The 21,093-nt window shown below is 37.4% G+C and overlaps 1 protein-coding gene across 1 annotated transcript in view; it reads left to right on the forward strand.

The window, feature by feature from the left end:
* Positions 1-19,368: 19,368 nt before the first annotated feature.
* LOC306861308 (uncharacterized protein) overlaps positions 19,369-21,093 on the forward strand; it is a gene marked incomplete at its 3' end in the record, with an annotated part of 31,963 nt that continues 30,238 nt past the window's right edge. The window contains exon 1 of the mRNA XM_079403506.1: positions 19,369-19,680. Coding sequence (XP_079259632.1) covers positions 19,558-19,680 — 123 coding nt within the window. The 5' untranslated portion in view covers positions 19,369-19,557. The remainder of the gene's footprint in view (positions 19,681-21,093) is intronic.

The raw sequence follows: 21,093 nt of genomic DNA on the forward strand, positions 1-21,093 counted from the left end.
AAAGTTACTTAAATTTAGTAGAATGTCTAAAATGGACTGTCGAAATAAAGTGTAACCTTTTGATTTGATGGAAAATAGCTGCTCGGACATATGAAAAATCGACAAAGTTTCTACTTTTGCATTCAACGGAAGAAAGTCCTTTTGGGTTTGGAACAAAATAAGGGTGAGTAAACGTTAATATAAAATTAATAGAGGTTGATAAATTTATCTAGCAAATTTACTATTCAGTGAACTTTTTGCTCATCTTAACCCGATATTTGTTGCAGCAGATCACCACAGGAGGAAATTCAGACACCCTGTATGTCCTCTTTGGGTTAACTGGGAGGAGGTACGCTTGGTGAGCTGCTGAAAGTCCTTCAAGCCTGGAGAGGTTACGTCAGCCTCACCATCCTCTTTGGAGTGCTGTTGTTTAGAGAACGGAGTGGTTGGCCTTACTCTGAGAGTGTGGGAAAAATCGTCCAACAGGCCTGTCGCTGAGAGCGTTTATATTACTGATGCAATAAAGAATATTTACAAGTCAGGTGTGTTTAGACTGAGGGATGCTGATGGGGGGGGGCTCTCGACGGAAGATGGAGGTTTTTGGGAGGACTGGCAGCTGGAGTGTCTCAAACCAGCTTTCAACCCCATATCATCTCCCACCCGGAAGTCAAACTATTTTGTCATTTAAGGAGCAAACATGAACACGCGGGACACTCTTGTTAGGTAGCGTGACTACTCAAACTGTTACAAGCCTTTCTTTTGTAGCTGGAATTCCAAAACAATCCGTTGAAATGATTCATGTCTTGTCTCTGGCCCAGACATTGACGCTTTAATGCACAGAATGTAGGTAAAACTCGTCCGTTAATCTGTTTTCACGTTCAGACTGTCCGCCTCACTTCCTGCCACTGAAGTGTCACCCCGAGCAAGTCAGTTTATCTTGTCCCACTGGCCCCATTAGCTTGCTCTATGAAAGCACTAAACCAAACAAAAGATCTCCAGGCAGCAGCCGTACAACCCAAACACACAATCCGTGATCCACAAAGTCATCCAACACATAAACACCTCCCTCGAACCCTGGGACAAACACTAGACTCTCCATATAGACTGAACACACTCATTCACGGTTTCTTTGGGTACGCATGTTTGCAAGCCCCCTTCTTTCCTGCTTCATAGCCTGCCATTAACTGTAGCTCTGTGCTGACTTTGAGGGGTTACAGGGACTTTGCACAGACCTGCCTCTGTGTTCACACGAAAATGCTTGCTTGTTTAAGACCGCAGCTTTGTTGCAAGCTCAGGAAACCTTGAATTTATCAGGGTTTATGAATTATTGGTGTTAGTTTTCTCCTTACTTCCTTGCTTCAATCTGTGGAGAACTTAAAAATGAATTTGATAATAAATCAGGCCCTTTTACTAATCATACATTCAGGCTCTTTAACCCGCGTAGTCACTTTCATATTCAAAGATTGTGGAACGTTTGTGAAAACCAAACTGAAATTAGCTGCTTGGAAAGCAGTGGAAGTGGTTTCTGTTTAGCTTTCCAAGTGCCAGTGCAATCTCCACACAAATCACACATTGAAAAAGCTCCCCCCATATATGTGGCTCTTTTCCATGCAGTAATGGGAACTAAAGCTTTCACCTTTCAAAATTACCATAAACATATTTGAAAAGTCCATATTTCAGGTCTACTTGCATCTTTTTGAACTTAGAAATCTTTCATTTCAGTTAACTGTAACATGTACATGAAAAAGAGCAACCTCCTTTTGTGTTCCACAGAAGAAGGTCAAACGTGTTTGGAACAAATAAAGGGTGAGTAAATTATGGCAAAATTTTCATTTTTGGTTGAACTATTTCTCTTTTAAGCCTAGAATTATCTTTGTCTAGAATCAGATACAAGTGTTTACACCTTGAAATTTACAATTCCTTTACCACAGTTGGACACACCTCAAGGACCAAGAGTGAATTAGGATATGCCTTTGGAGGCCCTTACCCTTTCAGATTCCTAAAGGCACTTCCTGATTGTCCTGAAAGTATTGCTTCATCCCAAGCTCACAGACCTTTCCCCTGTATTTGGAATGTTTCGGATGTCATAATCTGGTCAATTGAAGAAGAAAGGGAGGACAAAGCACTGAAGTGAGAGTAAAAAAAGAACTTGTGGAATAGTGTAGCTCTGCCAGCTCTATCAGACATTCGTCTGATGGATGTGTTGTGACTCCTTTCCTGGAGAAAAGTCAATGATCTCATTTCAGCTCTGTTAACTTCTGCCAAGTATTTACTTTTTTCAATGAGCAGTGTGGGGGCTGAGGGACAGAGTCTGCCTGTGGCCTCATTCCAAATGATGCAATTTGACAGAAACCACATGAAGGGCCGAGGGTTTGCAGTATGGCCAGGGTCTCGAGCTTGAAGGCAAGACTCTGCCTCTACTAGGCCCTGGTTGTACCAAGTGCGCCTTTAGTCTGATTTGTTCCAAATGCACTCAGATATATTTTACCCGAGGTTGTACCAATCACACTGCACTCGTTTTGTTACTAAACTAAATGGTTAAGTCGTTTGGGAATATTGTGCAGGTTGTCTTTCCCTCTGCTGTCGTTTGGCGTCTGCAAGTGAAACATCACAGATTTGGAATGCCACCAGGCGATCACCACACCACCTCTCCAGCTTGCCGAATGTAAATAAACCTCAGGATCTAGCTGCCTTGTTATTCCTAGCATTACTATCAGGAAGTGTCCAGCGGTGATCTATGCTCTTCAAATAGTTAATTTGCAGCCTCGTTAAGACATTATTTTCCCAGGACAGGGAATTAAAAAGCAGATCTGTGTTTTGAAGTTGGTCAAGGGGATGAGGCTCACCACGACCCCTGTGTTTGGTTTAGGAGTACGTGCTGTTATTGGGGAAGTGTGTGTCTGCAGCTGGTGTATGGGAATGAAAAGTCCAGCATCTCTCGAGCCGGGCAAACGTAATTTCTATCCCTGTTTGTTTTGAATCTGCCAGGTTGTTTTGACTGTCTAAGTTTGCATCTCGAGCACACATCCTGATGAACCAAGTGAATGTGTCCTGTGCATGACCTCGCAGCTGTCCGAGGATTGAGCAGATGCTTCGGCGAAGCTTTAATAGGTGATGAATGCAGAAGCATAACTTTTACGGACAAGTGGGATTGGGCTTGCTGTTGCAAAGTGTAAGCTTAAAGGGATAGTTCACCAAAAATGAAAATTCTGTCATTAATTACTCACCCCCATGTCGTTCCAAACCCATAAGACCTTCATTCATCTTCAGAACACAAATGAAGATATTTTTGATGAAATCCGAGAGCTTTCTGACCCTGCATAGACAGCAACACAACTGACACGTTCAAGGCCCAGAAAGGTACATTTTTTTTAAATAGTCCATGTGACATGGTTAAACTGTAATAAAAATAATGTCATGGTTCTTCCGTGAATGTGCATTGAAGTCTGACACGGAAGAGAAGAAATTGTTTAATAAAGTCATTATTTTTGTTTTCTTTTCACACAAAAAGTATTCTCGTAGCTTCAGAAAATTACAGTTTAACCACTGAGTATGTCACATGGAGTATTTTAATGATGTCCTTACTACCTTTCTGGGCCTTGAACGTCGTAGTCTGTGCAGGGTCAGATGTCTCTCAGATTTCACCAAAAATATCTTAATATCCAAAGATGAACGAATGTCTTACAGGTTTGGTAATGACAGAATTTTCATTTTTGGGTGAACTTTCTCTTTAAGCATTGAGAAGGAGCCAATTTTGTAGTGTAGGAGTGTGAGGTTTAATAATGAATTGTCTCCGTTTTAGACTTTTGAGAGAACAACCAGTGGGTGCCTTTGTTTTGCAGTGGACGGAACGGAGCCATACCATATTGACACAGGGAAATGTGGTTAAAGGTCATTTATTCTTTAAGTAGAGGATGTATGGAACGTGTTAGCCGTGTGATTAATTCATAGGTAGAGGTGTATGTTTGTGAGAAAGGAAGTTCAGATGACATCCGAAGGTTCTGGGATCAATTATGCCGCGGGAGAAAGTGGAGTGAAATTGTAGCCACTGGCCCTCTTGTTTCTTTGCCGAGTTCTGCGGTTCATACTGTCAAGCAAAAATGAGCTTTTATAAGAGCGTATTCAAGAGCTGACACCATAAAACTGACAGAGGGCATTTGTGCCTTTGTAGTTTCGGCCTGTGCAGGACTTGCATCTGGAGGAAAAGACAAGATTAAGGTTCTTAGCTGGCCCAATCTCTCCCATAGCCCATGGGAGGAAAGGCAGTATCTCTGAGCCCAGAGTTAAATATAGAATGGTTACAAAGCACTCACGATTTGCATACCTTAGAATAAAACGGTTCTGTTCTGGAACAACTTAGCCAAACTGTGGAGGAAGCCATGGGAAATTCCCTCCGCTCTGCAGCCCAGAAATGTGGAAAATCTTCTGGAGAATTGAGCTGCTCAGAACAACTGCTCTTTGATTTAAACTCCAAATTGAAAATGTAAATTCATGCCTTCAACCAAGCAACTTCATTCATAATTTCCCGTAGAAAGAATCAGACTAGTTCCTTAAGTTTACTGAGGAAAAACAGAAAGACGAGACATTGATTTCCATGCAATATGATGAAATTCTTGTTGAGGTGCAAGGTAAGATGACCATGATGGGTTTAAAATCATATTCTAGTGCTTTGGTTTATGTCCATGAAATTGCAAACAAAAGAGTTATTGTTAGCTTGGATACCTTGTCTTATGTCAAGCCATATAACATGCGATATGATACGATTTGAGTGCAGGCTCTTGCATTTTCCAACCAAATTTGGATGGTTATTTAATTTAGTTTTTCTACGGCAACAAAAGTAGATCCAAAGGGGGCCAAAGCATCAAGCTGCATTTCGATCTCTACGCAGCTTAAGTATCTAACTTGCTGTTTTAAATTAACCAAATATACATAAACATCATAGTAAAATGGACTAATATGAATGTGTATATAACATGACATAATATTATCTAAATTTAAAGTACATTGTTGTCAAAAGCTTAAACCTATGACTATAACAGAAAACTGTAAAATCCAACACCGGCATGCATACCACACTCGGTTGCTAAGGAGCACCAAGTAAACACTTATCAGCTCACAAAACTTTTTTTTTTTCCTCATTCACGCTTTTTACTCTCTCTCTTTTTTTTCTTCTTCTCCAAAGCAAGTAAACTTGCCTCTGGCTCCCTGGGCGGCGGGGAGCATTGAGCGAACGCCAAATCTTTAGGATGTCACCGCTGCTCAGTTGCTTCCACTTAGCCTTCCAGACTTTCCCCTGGCTTCTTTTCAAAACAAATCTTGGAGCGGGCCCACAGAAAGCGCATTCTTTCAGGGTCCCTGTGAGCAGTGCTCACGTGCTTCGCCGCTGCCAGAGGTTGCCCAGACAGACACACTGAGACGACAATCCACATCAGGAACATACTAGTTACATATTGTGCGTACTAGCATATGTACATTTTCATAATTGAATCTATTGCTTAATATGTAGTTTATGCACACAGTGAATCTCTGGAATTGTGTTTTGTGACATACTTTAGTTTACTACTTCTGATCGTAATAAAATGTAGCTAAATAATATTGACCAGCTGTATTTGTTAATTAATAACAAATAATTAGTGCTTGTTCTTACAGAGTAATGACATAATAGAAATGCAATTGCAAAAGACTAAACCTTAGCTTGACTTAGCAAACTTTGGTGTCACCTTCCGCCACTCAAGCGAATGAGTTAAACTAACTTTACTTTAATCTGATGTTCTTCTGTTGGCCTTGGCAGGTGTTTCATGGCGATCCAGTGTTGTTTTACTTCCTCTGTTTGCTTAGGCTAATGGTGGATGGGCTTTTGGAAAATACTACCCATTTGGGTAGTGAGATTAGGCAGCTGTTAGCATTTGGTCCAATCAACAAAGCCATCAAAATGTTTTCTCTCTACAGGATCAATATGTAAACATAAACCAGAAGACTCCCAGTCTGGGTTCAAATGTATGCCTTTCCATATAGATGCTTCTTTTTAGATTGTATTGGTTTGGAACTTCAAAGTAATGACATTTTATTGGCAGTGGTGCTATTGATATTAATGTTCAAGTGAGACATAACTGAAGACTGAGAAGCAAAATTTATAAAAAAAAAAAAAAAAACTTAATATAACCTGTAGAAGGAAATAAACACATCTTAAGCACTCAGAATAATTAAAGTTGACCTTTATGTTATTGCACCTTTGAATGATTACGTTATTGTGACATCTGTAATTGTTATAATCATGATTATAAATTTGATTAATTGTGCAGCCCTAGTAAGTATAGATCTGTAAAGTTGTGGATGGAATCAAAGCACAGTTTGAGAGTTTTTGCGTTGACACTATAGGAGACATGTGAAAACTTGTTAAATATTAAGCAATATGGTAAATTTAATTCCTACTTATTTCTAGGAGAACCATCTGAGATATTGAAGAGATCTCATTTTTTATAATTTTAAAATTACAGGTATTTGCAGATTGCTAATGTCTAAGAATGTACATGCGAGTCATTTTCAAAATGTAATATATTATTGTATATTATATTGGTATATATTTTAGTTCTTTAATGTTGACATTTTTATTTTTTATTTTATTACTTTATTTTAAATCTTTTTTCATTTTATTTCTGTTAATAAGCAAAAATAAGGCTTTCTCTAAATTGGTCTCAATGCAAAAGGACTGTAAATGACAGAGAATGCAGCAGCTGCTGGCTTTTGTGGATTTTGCAGGTAATGGCAACATTGAGCTTTAGCCTCTCCTCCCTCACTTCTTTTATATCTTCTCACATTCCAAACATTCCTGATGCAACAGGTCTTGCCAATCTCCCCGTCACCCAGCCCTAAAACTAAACAAAGGTCACGGGGACTGACCTTTCCTCCAGGCGTTCAACTAAACAGGTGATGGCGGAAAGCTTTCAGAACGGTATGTAGCTTATGCTAAAGTGTGTGTGTCCTTATCTCAAACGTTTAAATAGTGATTTACTTAAAAAGAAACTGATCAATAACTCGTCAATGACACATTAAACCCTTGTCTTCATAGAAATGTGAAAAGGGGAGTGTTTATCTGAAAACCGATGGGATATAGACACTTAGGGCTGAATGGATCAAGGAAGATTTTAGGTTACAAGTCACAAATGCATTACAGAATACATATATTTTTGATCCAGCTAATTTTTTTCTAGGTTTTTGATAATTTTTAAATGCTTATTTGTTTGTTTTGTTTGTATCTTATTAACTTTAAAGAGCACAAATCTGGGTTATATTGAAGCTCTTACAATGGAAATGAAAGCAGCCAGTCCATAAATATTACAATATTAACTGTTTCAGTAGTCTAGCCACATAAATTGCATGATCTTTTTATATAATAATCAACATTTATGCCAGAAGTGCTATCCTTTCAGCTTAACTTGGATTGAATCGGAATATTCATTTTACTAATTAGTTTGTCGTGTTACAAATGAGTTCCAGGTTGGATCTCAGTTACATGCTTGGAAATAAAGGTGCTTCATGATGCAAAAAGAAGAACCTTTTTTTTGTCTAAATGGTTCTATTAAGAACCTTTAACATCAGATTATAAAAAGGTAAGAAAGAGATGGTTCTTTAAAGAACCTTTGACTGACCAAAAATGGTTCTTCTATGGCATCGCTGTGAACAGTGAGGCCAATTCCTTTATTTTTGCTGTAGACTGAAAACATTTGGGTTTGACATCAAAAGATGAATATGAGATGAGAGATTAACATTTCAGCTTTTATTTACAGGTATTTTCATCTGGATCTGATACACAATTTAGAAGATAGCACCTTTTGTTTGAACCCACCCATTTTTCATCTTACCAAAAGTATTGGAACATGTGACTGACAGGTGTGTTTCGTTGCCCTGGTGTGTCCTATTAATTAATTATTCAAACAATAAATAGCACTGAATGTCTGCACTCAGTTTCAGATCCGTGCAGACTGCAGTTAGTTAGACATGTAACCAACATGAAAACCAGAGAGGTGTCTATGGGTGAAAAACGAGCAATTGTGAAGCTAAGAGAAGATGAAAAATCAATCAAAACATTGCACAAACACTGGCAATAGCAAGTACAACCATTTGAAATCTCCCGAGGAAGAAAGAAACCACTGGTGTACTAAGTAACACACCTCAAACGGGTAGATCAAGGAAAACATCTGCAGTTGATTACAGAAACATTGTGACAGCTGTAAAGAAAGACCCTTTGTGACATCAGCAACAACCTCCAGAGGGCAGGAGTGAAGGTATCACAATCTACTGTTCGCAGAAGACTTCATGAACAAAAGTACAGAGGCTACACCAGAAGATGCAAACCACTCATTAGCAAGAAGAATAGGAAAAACTCAAAAATTCTGGGACAAGGTTTTATGGACTGATTTTATTGACCATGATGATGGAAAGGCTAAAGTTTGGAGAAAGAAAGGATCTGCTCATGATCCCAAACATACAAGCTCATCTGAAACACAGTGTACACAGGTGTACATTATAGTAAACATTACACAAGTAATGTAATGGCTTGGGCTTTCATCGCTTCTTCTGGGACAGGCTCATTAATCTTCATTAATGATGTAACACATGATGGCAGCAGCAAAATTAACTCAGAAGTCTACAGAAATATTTTGTCTGACAATTTACAGAAAGATGCAACCAAACTGATTGGGAGATCCTTCATCATGCAGCAAGATAATGACCCAAAGCATAGTGCCAAAACAACAAAGGCATTCATCAGGGGCAAGAAGTGGAAGGTTTTAGACTGGCCAAGTCAATCTCCACACTTAAACCCTGTAGAGTATGCATTTTACCTGCTAAAGAAGAGACTGGAGGGAGTAACCCCCCAAAACTGAAAGAGGCTGCGGTGAAAGCCTGGAAAAGCATCACAAAAGAAGAATGCAAAAGTTTGGTGATGTCAATGGGTCACAGGCTTGATGCAGTTATTGAAAGCAAAGGATTTGCAACTAAATATGAAGTCTTTTTCACTTTAATCTATGTTAATTCTATCTGTTCCAATACTTTTGGTAACATGAAAAATGGGTGGGTTCAAACAAAAGGTGCTATCTTCTAAATTGTGTATCAGATCTAGATGAAAATACCTGTAAATAAAAGCTGAAATGTTAATCTCTCATCTCATATTCATCTTTTGATGTCAAACCCAAATGTTTACAGTCTACAGCAAAAATAAAGGAATTGGCCTTACTGTTGCAATACGTTTGGAGGGCACTGTATATAATTATACAAAAGCTTGCTTAAAATAGTTTTTTGTGACCATGCATCTTCTGCTCCGTGTGATGGTAGTGAAGTTCACAGTGGCAGCTGCACTTGAGCTGTTTTTTTGGGGAGATCAGGAATGTGCAGTGGGCCGTTCGCTCTCTTTTGAAGACTTCCTGTCTCGGAGGCCAGCGTTCCATAAATTTGTCAATGAAAACGAGTTAATTGAAGAACAGAGCTGAATTTATCAGGACTACACTGAGACTGTGTATGAATGTGTGTTGTGTGTGCATGTTTGTACTTGTACATAGCTGTATGTGTGTGTGTGTGTGTTTGCTATACTTGTGAGGACCAGATGTCCCCACAAGGATAGTAAAGCCTGACATTTTTGACTTTGAGGCCATTTGGCCAGTCCTCACAAGGGAAATAAATTATTAAAAATACAAGTTAAGATGAAGTTTATCTTAAAATGTAAAAATCTCCTGTGAGGGCTAGGTTTAGGGGTAGGGTTGGTGTAGGGCATTAGAAAATATTGTTAGGTCAGTATAAAAACAATAGAAGTCTATGAAATTCCTCACAAGTATAGTAAAACAAACGTGAGAGTGTGTGTGTGAGAGTGACAGGGACGTCGTGTCTCTGAAAATATTCCCTCCGCTGGAAAAACATTTGCCTTCGAGGAAAAACTCACAAAGTTGTGGTTTGTTGCACCCTGTTAGACTGCATTCAGCCAATAGAAGAACAGAGATTCTGTACTGACCAAAAGTTGGTCTATTCATAAAATTTACATGCGTCTCCACTTGGCAAAACCCCCGTGTAGAACATAGTTGGGATTGCTGTCGCCATATGATGGAAGAGCGTGTGGAGAAAAGGAATTTATTTTACAACTGTGTGGAAGTAAAATAAACAGTTGAACACAGAAATGTACTCAGTGATTTACAACCATCGATAACGGTTACTCTTTACAACCAAACTTACTCAGCGTAGTTTTTGGTTACACTTTATTTTGATAGTCCACTTTAGACATTCTACTAACTAAAAGTAACTTTGCAACTACATGTCAACTAATTCTCATTAATTTGCAATTACATGTCTACTAACTCTCAGAGTAGACTGTTAGGTTAGGTTTAGGGTTAGTAGAATAAGTTGACATACTTGCAAAGTTTCTCATAGTCAGTATGTTGTGGACCCATCAAAATAAAGTGTTAGAACATATTAAGAAGACGGTCTACTAATACTCTAATGACTGCTAGTTTACATGTAGGTGTTATATATGATCTGCACAAAAAATATATAAAAAATACATACATTATAAATTAGAATGTGTGCAATTATACATGTGCAAATAATATATACACACACGTACATGAAAAAAAATACAAATACATGTATATTTATGTATACACAAATTTTAGAAACAATTTTATATGCAATGGAAATAACATTATACATACGTATATATACATACACATACACACACACATACATTAATTATATATGTGTGGCTGGATAATTTCATGCTCATAATCACCCTGGAGTGCACAAAATTGTGAATATGAATGGGAATATACTTCAGAGATATTTTACTCATAAGAATTTCTAGGGGTGCCAATAATTGTGTCCAATGTGTATTTGAGAAAAACATTTATTTCATAATGATATTTCCCCCCATTTTAAATTTGTATTATCTAATGAAAGGTTAGATTTTTGTGAATTTTTAAAATAAAAGATCAAAAGGATTAAAAATGCAGATTAATTTTCACAGCCTTCTTTGATCATATTTACCAAGGGTGCCAATATTTTTGGCCATGACTCAACATGACTCAAACAACATTTAAATGCTACAATTACTCTGAAGCCATACTGAAAATCTTGTTTTAATAATTTAATTGGTAATGAGGAATAATACATTAAACAAGAAAGAAGGCAAAACTGGTCTCAGACTTTTGAACCCCAAGGTTAAACATTTCCCATTTTCTTGAGGAAAAAAAGTCTATCTGTAATAAAGTGTGCTGTAAATCTGAACATGTCTCAGAGACAAAGCAGTGACTGCTGTATGTCTCTCTTGACAGTGAGGTGCACTGAGAGATAAAGCGTTGGGATAGGTTTTAGCAGAGCTGGAGGCTTTCAGTGGAATGTACTCATTTGGCGTCCTCCGAACTTTAGTGAATGAGTGAATGGGGAGTGTTAGTTGTCAAGTTCTCTCGTCTGTGCCGGCAGATGGAGCCTGTGGCCTGCCAGCTGTCGTCTGCAGAACACACATTTAGAGCTGGTATTGAGGAGAACAGACAGCTCAGGTGCTACCTTCAGATGGCAACCAGGTCTATGATAACTGGAGAAAGCTCAAGGTAGCATTTCTATTGCTTGACTGGGGCAGGACCCCCCACTATCATCTTTTTCCATTGCTAATATTTCATCATGTGAACGATTATGTTTTTGAGGGCTCTTAAAACATGAAATGCATTGTTCCCTGTCTGCTGCTTTTGTGTAGTCTCTTGAGATTGTGTGCATTGTTTAACTAGTAAGTTAATTAGTTAATTTAGTAGTGAGAGAGCAAGGAAGGTGGAGGAAAAAAAAGTAAGCAAAGTTTTCGCGCTTCATCTCAGCCTGGGAGGTACATCCTTTGTTTTGGTTACACTTTGACCTTAACAAAGTGTGGAGGTAAAAGTCTGGCTGGCATCACAGAGGCCAAAGGTCAGTGGGTTTTTCTGCTCTTGGTTTCCTGAATGCCTCCATCACAGGAAGTTAACATGCTGAGATTTTCCGGCAATGGAAGTTCTTAAACACAAAGAACAAGTTTAGCGTACACATACAAAAATGATATTGTCAGAGTACATAAAAAAAATAAATATATATATATATATATATATATATATATATATATATATATATATATATATATATATATATATATATATATGATTTACGAAAGGTAAAAGTTTAGTCTTTAAAAAATTATATATTTTTATTATTTAAAATACGCTTCATTTTAAAATAGTAATATATATTTTAGCACTTAAATATTAATGGAGTGCAATTAAAATATATACTTAAAATAATTTTGTTTTTACTTTTATGTTCATCCATCCATTCTCCACACTGGTTATTTATTTAATATACAGTTTAAAAACTCTTGAAATCACCTGAATTTTCTATTAAAGCAGATAGTTTCGGCTAGCCATATTTTAATAGCATATTATTTTCTAAACCATATTATTTATTTTAATCTGACATAAAAAAGTCTTATTGTTCACTCATCATCATCCAAACCAACTCAAGATGTTTATAGTAATACATCCCCATACAGAAAGTCCTCAAAGACCCACTCTTATTGTCTTATTAACGAACCAGCCTGACATGAACTTCCCTTATAGCTGATTTACTGAAGAATGTCTCGCGTACAGCATTCACGTCTGACCTTTCCACCGGATCAAGAGCCAAATCGCAATTGCTCGGGGCCATCAGACAAAAGGCCGCTTTATGGCACTCAATTAGATCATGGTGCTAAATTTACGGATTTGCAGAGCTAATGTTTGTTCATAAATATGAAGATATTTCCTTGACTTCCCTTAATCACAGGAGAAGCATTATTAGTTGGACCAGTAACCATATTAAGGTAAGATTTTTACTTGTTTCATTTAAGAATATCCAATATGTATAGTATCTTATACTTGCTTTGAAGGAGTTCACAAGGTCTGTTTCTGGAATGTTAATGTGATTGGAATGTTTACTAGGTTTATTTGTGCATGACTTTGGTTATGTTAGCAACTTTAACAGATACTATTATCAGTAGATAAGATGAACTAATGGCCTGATGTCTGATTGATAGCAGATCAGCTTTACCTGAGGTTTTTCACCTGCTGGAACGGCCCTTTGAGTGCGTGTCAGTCTATTGTATGGTGTGTTTGTGCACAAACACAACTTCTCATGTAAATGGAGGTGGTCCGGGTCAGGTCCTCAGGGTCCCGGGAACAGTGGGAGTGCGTTATGGCTGATTCCACCTGTTGCCTAAACTGGTAATATATCAAGTCATTTGTTAAAGGAATAGTTCACCCAAGACTAAAAGTTCTATTATTATTCCCTTGTTTATTTTTATTTAAAGAATATCGTGGCCAGTATTTAAAAATAAAGTGAAAGAGAACTGATGAGCACAAACTGACAATAAAAGTGATTTGCACCATATCGAATTGTGCACTATATTTGACATGTTCTGGAGTCATACATTCTTAAATATAAAGGTTCTTTATTAGCAACTATGGTTCCATGAAGATGCAATGACATCCTCAATGGAAGATTTGCCTTGCACAATAGGTTCTTTATAGTGGAAAAAGGCTCTTTAGGTTATGAAAAAAAAAAAAAGGTTCTTTTGGGAACCCAAAATGTTTTTTGTTTTTTTTCTGTGGCGACACACCCTTTGGAGCCTTACATTTTTAAGAGTATAAGTTCATTATCACCTCTTAGCTTTCATTATCACATTCATATGAGTTCAATATTTGATTTATGAACAATCATCCATTTAAGTTGGATATTTTCAATAAAGCAGTTTGATTCAGATCACGAAACCAGTTTGAATCATTTGTTTACAAAACGGAGCGCTCTGATTCATGATTTCGACGTACTTGCCGCAGTTTCCATTTGAAAATGTTTTCGGAAGTCATATGGACTACTTTTATGATACATTATGGCACTTTTGCCCTGTTTTTAAAGATTGAATGCTTCAGTTCTTATTCATTGTCATTGTATAATTAAACAGCGACATTATTCCGAATTTTCTCTTTTTGTGTTCCACAGATAAAAAAGAGAGAAGAAAGTCATGGCTTTGTAATGACATGAGGGTGAGTAAATGACAACAGAATTTTTTCTGTATTCAACAAAAATATTTAGGCCACAATTTGAGATTTATGTGTTTAAGTTGCATCTAAAAGTTCTATCCATCCACTTTTAACATAAACAAAATGAAGCAGGCAAGAAATAGGTTAGATTTCTGTAATAGTAGTACTAATAAACTGAATGTGTTTTAAATACACAATAACCAGATTTATTTGTGAAGTGAAGTGACATTCAGCCAAGTATGGTGACCCATACTCGGAATTCGTGCTCTGCATTTAACCCATCCAACGTGCACACACACAGCAGTGAACACACACACACCGTGAACACACACCCGGAGCAGTGGGCAGCCATTTATGCTGCAGCGCCCGGGGAGCAGTTGGGGGTTCGGTGTCTTGCTCAAGGGCACCTCAGTCATGGTATTGAGGATGGAGAGAGCGCTGGACATTCACTCCCCCCACCTACAATCCCTGCCGGCCCTTTTTTTTTTTCACCGTTTCATTTATGTATGACTGATAAATATGCATCAAATTACGTTTTAGTTCAAAAGGTGTCATTTAAATAAATGATAGTTTTACATGTAATTCAAAAACATTAATAATGTTTTTTTTTTTTAATGGTTAAAAGCATGCAGTTCTAACCAGGACATCTATACTAAGCCACCATCTCAAGTGCAGCGTGTGATTCCCATAGTAAACAGTAAACTAACTGTTGCCTCTTCACACAAGTGTTCTCCTGGGTCACCACCTTCTGTTGACCTGTGACGCCACATTGAACCAGCTTCCCAATCTGGAACGTGAGTTCACAGAGGTCCATTTCCATATAGACAGGCCACCCTTTCCTTTTACATCTGACTACATTAGGAATACGAGAGCCTGGAGACTATGAATAGACCAGCGGACCCTGCCGTTCACAGGGGACTCAGGTTCGGTGAGGTGGGAGTTTGTGTGAGCTTGCACACATTGCCTCCCTGTCTCTCCAAGGTGGGCTGGGAGCTGGCCAGACGTCTATGTCACTTCAGAAGGGAGGGGATGGGAGAGGCAGCTCCGGCTGATAATTTGTCTTTATGGCCCCACGTCACCTTTAACCCCTCGATAGGGTGACTGACCCTAGATTGTCCATTTCTAAGTGACCAGTTAGGCTGCCATGTTGGCTTTTATACTGTGTGTGTGTATTAACTTGTAAATGTCCAATACGTTTAGAGAGAGAGAGATAATAATAATAATAATATTTTTTATTATTAGTTGTATATGCTTCCTCCATCTCAAACACATTTTTATGAAATATTTTGGCCAAAATATAAAATTACATGTAAATGCACAAACACACACATTGTATTTTTATATAAAATGAATGCAGAAAATGTGAGCAAAATGTCTGAGTTTCATTTGTAACAAACAGTAAAACTTGCTCATCTCATTGCCTGGGATTCTTCTCTAGATTTGATAAGCTGCCCCATGAGCATTGAACATTTTCTGTGTCATTTTTTCCCTTACCGCTACTTATGCAGCTTTGAGACTGAAGTGAAGAGGAAAATGCTTTAACAGTTTGTGTCTGATGTGTGGCTGTAGGCCCCTGGCAGCCGGCTTTCATAAATGTATTGCATATGTGGGGGCCACTTTGAGGCTGTCTGGGGGTGAAACGGTTAAAATTGACATCGGGTGGCAAAGGGGCTGTGGTTGGTCTCAAATCTTTTTAGTGTGCCGCAGTGGACAAGTTCTCCCACAATTTGCCCAGAGCACTCCCCTCCTCTGTCCGAGAGAGAAAAAAAGGAAATCTGTGTTCAACCCAAAGAATGCCTTTTGAAATGCACATGCTCCTGCTTTTTTACACCCTGTGAGGGCTTTGTTTCTTTCATGTTTCTGCAGATTTGGCCTGCATTCTAGTTAATTACCACCACAATCATTACTTTTAATGGTGGAAAACATATTGCATCTTCATAATAAATTATTATACATGTACAGAATAAATCACAGATTTTTTTCAGGATTTGTTTTATTAATTCAGGAATGAATACTTATTTTTTGTGTGTGTATTCTCACACACACAAACATATGCATTATTATTATTATTTTTTTATGAATGCTTTGGCAATAGAAAACTTTTCACCATTCTTGAATTTTGCAAAAGGAGAGACTGCAAGTGCATTTTGCACAATTTGTATACATTCAAGTCATATGTCTCCATGTTCTGACAAAAGTTTCAAGTTGGCCGTAATCGATCTTGGTAGTACTTTGGGCAGTAATTTGTGGCTGGGGCTATTGATCGTATTCGTTTCATTCGCTGGCGGTCCCGACGCCGCTCTGTCTGCAGGGGAGTGGTTTGAAATTCTTCTTCTCCACCTTCTTTGGGGGTCTGAGAGCTGTTTTTTATGAATGAATTGAATACCAACTACAAATTAACCAGTCTCTTTCACAAGAAAAGCACTCCTTCTGCAGCCAGTTCTACAAACATGCTCGGTTTCTGAATAATGGTGAAGAGCATGCAGTGAGGAATAATAGAAAAGTGCAGTAGTGTAAAAATAACCACTCTGATGTTGGCATATTACGCAGATACAAAGAATCATGTCGCAAGTACTAGAAAATTTTTCAAACTCTCTATAATAAGCAGGAATATTCAGTAAGCATGACAAACCCATTAAAGTGCATTAATGTACAACTAAGCTATATTATACATGCACACACTCAGACGCTCATTGTATTTATATATAAGGGTTAATGATGTCTGAGATGATCTGTTTAAAAGATATCTGACAAGTTATTATAATGTTTACCCTCACAAAACAATATAAATATGTATTTTTAAAATCATTATTTTTTTTTAGAATGACCTTGACACACTAGGGGTCTCTAATATCATTCTCTATTATTTTCTTTTCTTGTGACAAAAAAATGCTTCCAGTGTGGTTACTTTGTTTTGGCAAACAAGTGTTAATATTAATATTATCTCCTGTGTATTAATATCTAATATTAAAATGAATATATATATATGTAACACACACAGTTAAAAAAAAAATGCTGCACTGCTTATTTGTAAAGGAATTTTTTCAAGATTTCATTAAGAATTTTAGGCTTTGAATTATTTTTCCCCCTAATTTTTTTTTTTTTTTTTCAGTGTGTAGATTTACATCTCCTAAACTTAAAATACCAAAATAACTTCACTTGATGTTATATTAAAAATGTTAGCACCTTTATAGATCCTGACAAAAGCAGCATTCAGTGACCCATAAAATATGCATTTTATATATTTGGTGATGTACTTTTTAATTTCCTTTCTGTCCTTCGCCCATCTTTGTTGTCCTTTGTGCAGCTCTTGGAGTTCAAGATCCTCCAGCTCTCGGTTATAAAGCCCATCTCTGACACAATTGTATTCATTTGGAGAGGGTTGGGAGGACTTTGCCATTCCTCCCCCCCCGTTTGTGGAGCAGGCTTGGTCAGATCGTGGGAAAGGCCCTCCACGTAAAGCAGTTTATTCGTTGTCACTGTTGTTCTTGTGTAATTGATCTCACTCCACGTCGATGGGCGGAAGACTTCAAAGACACGCGGCTGTTGGAGGTCGATCTGCTTGTGCTCGCGGCCTTGAGGGACAAAAAACAACTGCTTCCCGAACGCTTACAACGCACACTTTTGATGAGTGTGTAAAATTGCATAGTATGAGGCGGGACGTGAACTGTGTGTATTTGGTGGAAACGCCACATTATGTATTTATGCTGTAATTAAATTAACTAGGCCTATAATTAAATTCCTCAGTGGCCATATAAGATTGAAATTACAAACAAAAGTTTATTTGAATTTTTTTTATAACGGTCGGAATTCATTTAGGCTATATTTATTATATAGCCTATATATATATATATATATATATATATATATATATATATATATATATATATATATATATATATATATATATATATATATTATTATTATTATTTTTATTTTTTATTTTACCGAAGTTATAGCATGAAACACGTAACCTACACAACATTCCCTAGTCCGAATCCTCAACTAACGACTCATATAAAGCGGTTCTTTTTTTGTGAAGCAAAATTGTGTAGTCCGATTCACAAAGAATGAATACTTGCTTTATTCATTCATTCATTGAAAAAAATGCAGCGCGACCAGTGTTATCTGATTCGGAACTAATGTCTCTTAGTTTTTTTTCTAATAAATCCAAACACATTTGAATCAGCAGGGTTACTAAATTAATCTGACTCAACTATTGAACATCAAATCATGTTTTTAAATGTTTTATTAGCAACGTATTTTTTCACATGCATAATTACAAACCGCAAATCAAGAACTAACTACTTCTTGTTCTAAATCTAAGGCACCAGTGACCAATTTGAATATATATATGGGCTACACACACACACACACACACACACACACACACAATATATACAGTATATTTAAATATATAGGCTACACACACACATAGGTAGTATATATGTGCGATTTTTTTCAAAAGTAACGGACAAATGGATAAAATACCACTTTTTATTTTAATATTCCTTTTCTTAATATACTGTTATGCCAATTGTATTGCAATCATGTAGCATCTAAAAGGTAGAGCCAAATAGTGGAAATTTGAAATGATCTCATCATGTGGCAATGCTGAGGGCAGTAAATGCAACACGAAACTTTTTTCTCAAATAGGCTGTATTCCTGAAAAAGTACATTAAATAATCGTTGGCGGACACAAAGTCGTTAGGAGGAAAAATAGTCGTAGCACATCCTAAAGCGAAGTTTCCGTATTTGCTTAAATAAACAAACAAACAAACAAACAGTCTATGAACTGTGCTGTGTCTTTAAACTTTTCTGGAGTGTAGCCAGTAACATGAATGGTGCTGGACACGTGAGTTTGTCTCAATGTGGTCTCTCCTCTTAGTATTTCTCATGTTTTCTCTGGCTGTTGTCCAATTCTTTTCTCTCTCTCTCTCTTTTTGCGCCTCCCCGTGTTATCCACCCACGGGTAAAGTGATTTTCGCCTCTCTCTCTCTCCTCTTTTTTTTTTATGTATATACCTCATTATCATCCACAGTCTGTGGACTTATTTCCGTGTGGGCAGCAGGGATGCATTTAAAATGCCCCCATTTTTTTTTACTTAAACCAATCCGCGTAGAAAGCCGTTCCCCGCAAATTCTTGAATCCGCAGTATAGCGTGGATTTGACCGTGCACTGTCACACTTCCCTCTGCGAATGTCTCGTTCAAACTGCAATCGATCACCGGGCTTATTTTATTACTAAAGCCACCCCCACTTAATTTTACACAGGAGATTTTTTTTCCCCCCTCAGTGTGTGTGTGTGTGTGAGCCAAATTCTCAACCAAGAGACAGCACGTGCTTCTCACAATACCGCGTTTTTAGTTTACATTTTGCATCCCCTTCATGTGCGCACCGGTTTTAAACGCATTGTTCTTGATAAGCGCGCATTGGTAAAAGCGCAAGACACTGACGGCTGGAACAGAAGGTGCTTAAGACTCCGTTTGGAACTCTCACACACGATGAGCGCGCGAGGTGAGGAAGCCGCCGGCGAAGCTTCAGGATCGCAGGAGCAAACCGAGCCCGAGCCTGCCCCTGCCGAGCCAAAGAAGAGGGGACCGGGTAGACCCAGGAAGCCGCAACAGGTCAGTGTGTGACTCTTATTTCTTCCACCACGAACACCTTTAATATTGTAAATTGGGGAACGGACTCGTTTAGACCTGCAGGGCTGCGCAATAAACATTCTAACTGTAACCATATATTACTCTTCGCCCGCACTTTATGGCTCATGTTTACATGCACCCCTGCTGCAAAAACAGCTTAAACCAGACTGAGCTGGTTTGCTGATCTCTCAGACAGGTCTGGTTGCAGTATCTATCTATCTATCTATCTATCTATCTATCTATCTATCTATCTATCTATCTATCTATCTATCTATCTATCTATCTATCTATCTATCTATCTATCTATCTATCTATCTATCTATCTATCTATCTATCTATCTATCTATCTATCTATCTATCTCTCTGTATGCTTCTTTGTATTGCATAAAATAATGCATTTTTCATACTTCTGCACACAGGATGGAATGTATGGAAAGCATGTGTTTATCTGGAGATATATAACTTGCCCATAAACATTTTTTTTGTATTCAACATTGTGATTTATTTCTTTTTTTCCCCCACCCAATTTGTATTGTGGTTAATAATGTTTTACCTTCACTACTTGATTTTAACATGCATGTCATGCAGTATGACAAATAATTTTTTTAATCCAGATATTTTAATTACTTTGAGTTGTGTATAATAATTAAAGATAAATTAATATAGTTCTTTAAAATAGTATTGATGAATTAAAGTATGGCACACTGAAGGACTGCTGTCATTGCATGAAATATGAAGTTGTGTCAGTGAAGTCTACTGTGTTCTATTCAAGAATGTTCACTAGGTGTTTTTAGACGGAAGTATCAAGTTTGTGTGGTTTGATTGTGATTGCATTTGAAGTTTGCGTTTCTCTTGTGGGGAATTCCTGCAGACTGAATGTATAGCTCGTGTGTGTGTTAGGTTTATTGCAGGCCTACGAGTAGCACTTGTTTGTATTTTTACAGGAAGCACTTCTTTCCTAGCAGATAGTATTCCAGATTACACACTTGCCATCTGTTGATCACAACGGTCTCTCATATGTGATGCTAAGGCACTTTTGTGAGTTGATTTGGATGAGATCAGCTAAATGTATAGCCTGCGCTACAGGGTCCTCTGTCGATGTGATGAGATCAAATCCTGTTTGCTTTAGAAATCTTTTATCAGACCAAATAAAATTATTTTTTTGCTTACAAAATTACAAAGCACCCACACACACACACACACACACACACACACACACACATATATATATATATATATATATATATATATATATATATATATATATATATATATATATATATATATATATATATATACTATAATATATTAATTGATATAGTAGGCCTAATTGTGTTGTGTGTGTGTATATAGAGGTAGAGAGACAAACGTTGTATATTGGCTAATTTTAAATGT

This window comes from Barbus barbus, assembly GCF_936440315.1.
Source record: "Barbus barbus genome assembly, chromosome: 42".
NCBI lineage: Eukaryota > Metazoa > Chordata > Actinopteri > Cypriniformes > Cyprinidae > Barbus > Barbus barbus.